This window comes from Danaus plexippus, chromosome Z (assembly GCF_018135715.1).
Source record: "Danaus plexippus chromosome Z, MEX_DaPlex, whole genome shotgun sequence".
Lineage (NCBI taxonomy): Eukaryota > Metazoa > Arthropoda > Insecta > Lepidoptera > Nymphalidae > Danaus > Danaus plexippus.
This window is the reverse complement of record NC_083559.1, coordinates 2,826,847-2,833,747: the sequence shown is the minus strand read 5'-3', so window position 1 is coordinate 2,833,747 and position 6,901 is coordinate 2,826,847. Positions and strand designations below refer to the sequence as shown.

The window sequence follows — 6,901 nt, the reverse complement described above, 5'->3', positions numbered from 1 at the left end:
GGGTTTTAGTCAAAACTGAAGAATATATCTTTTGAGCTTGATCATCGCTATTAAAAAAAAATTAAGTTAATACGTCAATATATATATATGCAATACAACCAGAAGTACGTTTATAAAATTTTAAAGTATTCTCTTTATACGCTGATTTAAAATTTAACAACTTATGATTATGTAACGATAACTCTGCTATACTGAATATTTTTTGGTTAGGTGGATTATTTAATCCGCAAAGAAATGTTAAATAAATAATGATTTATATGAGAACTTTTAAAAACCACACAATTTTATAAATAAAGTGTCCTAAATCCAACCATCTATATTCCAAGTAACTACAAAATTTTAAGTTGATATAAGAGAAGCAATGAAGAAAAAATATAAAACTAGTTAAAATAAAATCTTAAGGTATTAAGCGTTCGTCATCAGCTGTAACTCCTCGGCTCCACCTGGCATCAACCGGATAAAGTCCTCACTCATGCCACTTACTCTGTTCTATGATTGTGCGACTGATTTAAATTCTTTTTTTTTATATTATAGAGTAAAGAAGCTGGCAACACACCTGATGATAAGTGGTCATTGTCGCCCATGAACACTCGTGGAGCCTGAAGGCTCTAGAGTGCGTTGCCGGCCTTTCTTCTCTTAATTTTTTTTTTATTGCGATAATTTTAATTGATATTTCAGTTTTTCATTATATTTAATTAATTTAAAGTTAATAGTTATCGGCTATTTGGGACACGATCTAAAGTATGTATTTCTAAGTAGTCTTGTTTGTCTACTTAGGAAGAAACGGAAGGAAAATTTAAATTATACACGAATTATACATAGCTCCAACTTACTACAACTTATTGTTGGGTTGGATTCTTATTTAACAACCTAAGTGAGAAATGTGTTAAGTTGATTTCAGCATAGCTCGACTAACCAAAAATAATGTCTATATTAGTAAACGACTACTTGATTATCAATATTCATATTAAATATTGTTTAAAAAAAATACAATAATAACATGACCAATACATTTTATTAGTGCTTCAACACATTCAAATACATCGCAACTACTAAAAATACTCGATTCTTGTAAATCTTTTACAGTTTATATACTACCATTGTGATAAAAGATCAAAGTCAGTTAGCCGCTGTAAAACAAAAGCTCGCTTCTTTAATTTCTTTTTATCTTTATCTTTTTCGCTTTCCTTCTCATCGTGTATGGTATTTAATTTTTGTGTCGTTGGTTTCTTTTCATCCGATTTTTTCATTTTCGCAATCTCACAGTCTAAATCGAAAGGACATTTGTCTGCTGGATAAATGGGCATCATAACCACGGGTACGTAATTGGATTTGCCGCTTTCTTTCTGTGGAATAAAAAAAAAAATTCATAGAAAATATGCCACTATTTGTATTGTATTAATTAGAAATAACATGCACATGCCTGACTTTCACTTGCACACTGACAGCAGTAACTCTGAGCAGCCGATAGTGCATTTGAATTCACTAAATGATTAACTACTGCTTTTAATCTTTCCTCATCCAAGCTCCCCGGTTTGCAGTTTTCCCATTTACCTTCTGGATTCATCTGAACGAGAACCGGAGCTGACATCCCCAAAGCATCAAATCCAGGTCTCGCCATGGGACTAAGATAATATATATAAATATAATAAACACTGACGAGACGTGGGATATAAAAAAAATTATTACTTTAAAATTTTAATTAAATTCAAATAAGGAGTACTATTATACTATTATTATACTACTATATAACTAGATGTTAAAACAATAAACGCTGTAAATATCCCTACGTTATCGTTATAACCAATATGCTTATCATAAGTTTGCATCGTCATACTGCATACGGAGCGTTTTCAGTTTATAAAGTATTAACCAATGTTCGTTATTCGATGACAAATTGGAAACGCTTCGTATGTAGGCTAAGAATGCAAAATTTGTACTCAGCATGCATAATCCCAGAGTACTCTAAACAGAGAAGATAAACAAACGCAGAGTAACTAAAAGTTAAAACGAGTAAAAACTCAGAGGAAATAATATGAAATGACGACGAAAACTTGAATATTGGCATAAAGTCCAATATGAAAAACGACGATCTCAGACAGATAGCAAGGAAATAAAAATCGTATATGGCTTTAAGAATGCTAATTACAAGATTGCTAGATAGGCTTCGACTGTCAAATGAAAAAGCCAATAGCCAATTCCATAAGTTACTGAAGATTATTTTATAATAAGACGTAAATAAACCTCGAATAGAAGCTGAGTAACGTTATTTTTATATTTTATTATGTTACCCAAATGGACATTTGTTTCCCGGGATCAACAGTTTTACTTACACATTCGCTAATTTTGATATCAAATCTTTGTCCGTCATTTTTATGTTGTTTTCTTAATATATTAAATAATTTAATATTACACTTAATATGTAACCAAAAATTTATCTGAAGTTTAATTCTTTTTATAATTTGACTTTTACCAGCCAATAATATTATGAAGGTAAATGTGTACATTTTTTTGTAAAATAAATCAATTTCGCGTTCAGAGAATCATAACTTTGAGTCTATTTATTAATTTTATTACAACATTTTTTCAAAGGAACTGTGAGCCAGCGGCCATCAATATCACAGTTAATATTCTACTCTTCGTACATTTGCTAAGGATTTACAATCGATACTAATTAAATGAGTTCAATCTGAGATGAAAAGAGTAAAATATTTTTGCTATTTTTTGTTTTCGAGATGTAGAATATTAAATTTTTCCAATACTGAAAAGGAATACGTATTAGAAATGACCAGAAAGCTTTTGAAGATAAGGCATATTATTTTAAGTTTGTTACACACGTCATGGGTTTCCATTATATTTATATATTTTTATTTAGATATAATCAGACGTTATTTAATATATATATATATATATATTTATATATGTATAATCCTCTTCCTTTTTTGTTCAAATAAAAACACATCACATCACTCTCTAAATCTCTACCGACATGAAAGGCACCTACGTACTTGTGCTTACGGAAATTTTGAAAAATACAATGTATACGAAAACAAACAGAAATTGCGATAGCGAGTTAAAAGCTTGATGACAGCAAACAAAAGTATTTAGCGTTTCATGATCTGAAAGTTTTAAAATTAAAATTTTGATTCAATTCTGACTTTGACTTCTCCGTTTTTTATTGGAATGTTAGATTCAGTAAAAACGTTAAACTGTAAAATTTCCCTTTTTAAATTTAAATTAAAAAGTGTTTATCCTGAATGTTTCATATACGTAAGAAAAAATAAATTAGAGCCATGGACAACATTGACCAAGGACAAAAAATTGAGGTGTTTGAGACCTACTAAACTATAGGCAGAATTATACCTCTTTTCAGAGGGGCTAAAGTATGGAGTAAAAACCAGTGGTTGTAAAAAATATTTGTGAAAAAATATCCGTCCCTTCCATAACAAAATTATTTAAATCAGTATTATTATACAGATCAGAACTGTTTCTGACCAAGTAGAAATTTTTACATTTCTATACGAACATAAAATAATTCTAAAACATCAAGAAATTTTGTTTTAACGAAACTAGATAAGATACATTTAAAGATCAGTTGATTTTAAAAAAGTTCACTAGCTCTGCGTAAAAGTGTACGAGCGAGTAAAGGGCTTACACGAGCTTATATCGGACCAGACTACTAAGTAAAAATCCATCCACGCGTTGCCAATAACGAATTCATAGAATCCAAATGATTCTCCTTTTCATTAAAAAAACAACCAAGTCCATTAAACTTCAGCTGTGCCACATTAAAGGCGATCACAATTACCAAATATATAGATTATAGATATATCTTCGTGATAACGTGTTGAAGTAATTTGTGATGTTTTATTAGAAGTACGTAAAATTATAAATAGGTATATCTTAAAGAAACCTATAAAACCTTTGAAAATTATTGAGTTTTGAAAATAAAAAACTGGAATGTGACCCTTATTTCTTTTTTTTTATTTATTTAATATATCAATTACTTTCAATTTCTTTTTCACAAAGCTGTTGGACTGTAAACGTCATGTCGAAATTTATATTCAAAAACACGACTATTTGTCTACCATTGTGAGAGTAAATCGAAATCTGTATGTCTGCTGAGTAACCACGGCTTCGGTTTATTCAACGGTCCGCCACCTTGTTTTAATTCCCCGCTTTTACCTTTTGTCTTTTTACAGGAATGCCAAATGAACCTGTAACAAAATAACCATTCGTGTAAAGCAAGAGCGCCATCTCTAGGGTTAAAGTGTAATGAAAGGCATTACTGGACACGCCATCTATGAAAGAGGAATGAAACTAATTACTAAGTTTTGTTACATTACCCAAAGGGTTCGTTTTTAGTAAGGGGATGATTAAGTTTGCCTATGAGACAAAGATGGCGTTACATTATAAATGTGCATCGAAATAAAAAAATACATCAACACAGAAATATCTTAATACGTGCGAAAAATCCTATGAATTCCTTTTACAAATTAATTTAAATGCTTTATCAAAATTTGCAAATCATTTAGCGAATCTAGATTTTTCTTCAAATTTTTGGGATACGCAATACATTTTGATTCATCTCCAAGTTCTTTCTTAAGCAATCTGAATTTTTCGTCATAAAAATATATTTATTTTAATCGTTGCATGAAATGTTTTGTTCACGTGAGTTGTTCGTTAATATTGAAAAAAAGTTCCAAATTACTTAATCAAAGCCTACCTTGGCGTTCGTACAGACTGGTTGTGCACTGGACATTTAAACTCCCAGTCAGGCAATTGTAAGATGTATATGATTTCCTCATCTTCGTCAGCCTCTTTTCTCTTCTCAGCCTCCGTCTTGGCATAAGGCTGTGAATCAAAATAAAACTATTTAAAATTCTATATGTATTTCAAAAAGTAGTCGTTATTTTTTTGTGAAGAAAGTAATTTTTGTATCACTTCTTCTTTTAGTTAAATATTTATATATTTAATTCAAATTGTGCTTCATACAAATACACTAGGCGCAGTGATAGCTTCGCTAGGATCGAGGAAACCATCTAGGATTTGCTGATTGATCTTGTACTTCCGGGCCAAATTAAAGTGCCTTACATCTTCTTGAGTCATAGGAAAAGTGATCAGTGGACGCCTGTCAATCATAGCGTCGTTAATGCGTGAAAAGGTTAAAGGAATATTATCAAATTTCATCTTTACGAAGACGTTTATAAGTGGACGGTGTAAGTTAAAAATTTAAATAGCATCTACATAAATTAAAACATTACCTAAATGGATCCAAGTAGAGAGACCGCTGGGGTAGTTTAAAGTGTTTTTTAATGTATTCTTCATCAAGGAGTTGAAAGTCGCTTTGAGCAGACATCTTGGCTGCCGTAGGGCGGGGCCCCGTTTTGTTTTCCGAGGTTCCATCGCGGGGCACGAGGCAAATCAGGGGCAGACTCGCATTGCCTGCACTACTGCTGGCACCGGGGCAGGTACAGCAGCTACAGACAGAAATTTAACGATACACAACAATAGAAAAACAGTAAAACCGTCTTAAACAATCAAAACTATGAAGCCGATAGGGCTGACAAGTTTTCGCAATGCGAATATAGTAATAGTATAGGTAATGTAATGCTTTTAAAAATGTAAAGCCCTTTTTTCACATTTAACAAACCATGAAATACATTGGTCGAGCGATGATAATGACGTCTAAGACCAGGTAAAAGAAACCGCAGGAAGCAGAACAAGCAATAGTAATTGTTACATGCAAACTATCGTCTAACCGATTATTGCGGTTATGTATAAAATCCCTCATTTTCTAAGAGTATTGCGAATGCATTATATTAGTTTTCCTTTAATTTAATTCTTCTTTTTATCACCGTGTCATGATAATAATTTACTCCCATTAGTCACTGTTATAGCATCAGCTTCCCTCAAAATAGACTAAATTTGAACGGTTATTTAATTTGAACTTTTAATTCCTGAGATTAGCGCTTCAAACCGAACCAAAGAAATCTTCTATGCTGTTAATGATCGCATTAACATTTGTCAGTATATAGAAAAAAATAAAACAGGGACAATACTCTTGAAGTTTATGACTAACTACAAATTATTGAAAGCAGAAACGTCTAATAAAATATTTTAAAATGAGTTTAAAACTGAAATAATAATGATTACAATAACTCTGGATATATTTCTCGCTTCAGAACTATGCTGATGTGAAAACATACCTGGACATATTTTTAACACTTTCTAATTTAAAAGCTACTTAATGCCCCACAATTAACATTTTTTTCAAAACAATTCTCAATTTATTTATTTTTTAATAAATTTTTACATTATTTATATAGAAATAAAGATATTTTTTTTTTTTAGGGCAATGTGAAATTTTATTTTGCCTAATTCATGTTTCTCACGGATTTGCTTTTATTGATTTTCATATTTTTGATTTTAGTGACAATTTCGTTGTTACTTTTCGTGAAAAGTAAATAAATCGCTGAAAGAGGTTAGTCCAATATATAATTTTTTTTTGCATTAAACCTCAACCTATTTTTGAAAATAAAATATAACACATTACAATAAATGGATTTCATGCTTTTTTTGCGGTATTGTATGAAGTAATAAATGAAGTATTTTAGAACGGATAATTTACAATTTGTTATTTTACAATACGTTTTTAACGATTAGAAATGAGCTAACGACAGCACATTTTTAGAGGTAAACACTCTCATCACGTGATAGTTTCAAAGAAATAAATGAACATTTAGCATTAGTAAAACATTATTTTAAAGATAATATACCTGACTTTCAAAAACAGAGGCATCATTAGCAACTATAAGCCCGGTTAGCTTCTAACTGAAACAAATATGTATCTACTATCCTCTTCCACTGTGAAGCTAAAACATTAAACGCATTGATCCAT

The 6,901-nt window shown here is 30.8% G+C and overlaps 2 protein-coding genes across 2 annotated transcripts; both read right to left on the bottom strand.

The window, feature by feature from the left end:
* Nucleotides 1-996: 996 nt before the first annotated feature.
* LOC116777846 (uncharacterized) lies at nt 997-2,467 on the bottom strand. The gene is made up of 3 exons (XM_032671595.2): nt 2,334-2,467; nt 1,424-1,625; nt 997-1,346 (listed from the first exon to the last, which is right to left on the bottom strand). Exons 1-3 carry the CDS (start codon nt 2,369-2,371, stop codon nt 1,095-1,097), a joined length of 492 nt encoding a protein of 163 aa, XP_032527486.2. The 5' UTR covers nt 2,372-2,467; the 3' UTR covers nt 997-1,094.
* A 1,496-nt stretch (nt 2,468-3,963) lies between these two features.
* Nucleotides 3,964-6,429, bottom strand: LOC116777712 (uncharacterized). The gene is made up of 5 exons (XM_032671399.2): nt 6,210-6,429; nt 5,265-5,480; nt 4,996-5,131; nt 4,727-4,854; nt 3,964-4,217 (listed from the first exon to the last, which is right to left on the bottom strand). Exons 1-5 carry the CDS (start codon nt 6,215-6,217, stop codon nt 4,085-4,087), a joined length of 621 nt encoding a protein of 206 aa, XP_032527290.1. The 5' UTR covers nt 6,218-6,429; the 3' UTR covers nt 3,964-4,084.
* Between the last annotated feature and the right edge of the window lie 472 nt (nt 6,430-6,901).

Coding starts and splice junctions, on each gene's coding strand:
- LOC116777712 (XM_032671399.2), bottom strand. Junction 5,132..5,264: donor CTCTACTTGGATCCATTTAG/GTAATGTTTTAA, acceptor TATGATTGACAG/GCGTCCACTGATCACTTTTC. Junction 4,218..4,726: donor CAGTCTGTACGAACGCCAAG/GTAGGCTTTGAT, acceptor ATTTTGTTACAG/GTTCATTTGGCATTCCTGTA.
- LOC116777846 (XM_032671595.2), bottom strand. CDS start 2,371: ATGACGGACAAAGATTTGATATCAAAATTAGCGAATGT. Junction 1,626..2,333: donor ATATCAAAATTAGCGAATGT/GTAAGTAAAACT, acceptor ATATTATCTTAG/TCCCATGGCGAGACCTGGAT. Junction 1,347..1,423: donor AGTGTGCAAGTGAAAGTCAG/GCATGTGCATGT, acceptor TTTATTCCACAG/AAAGAAAGCGGCAAATCCAA.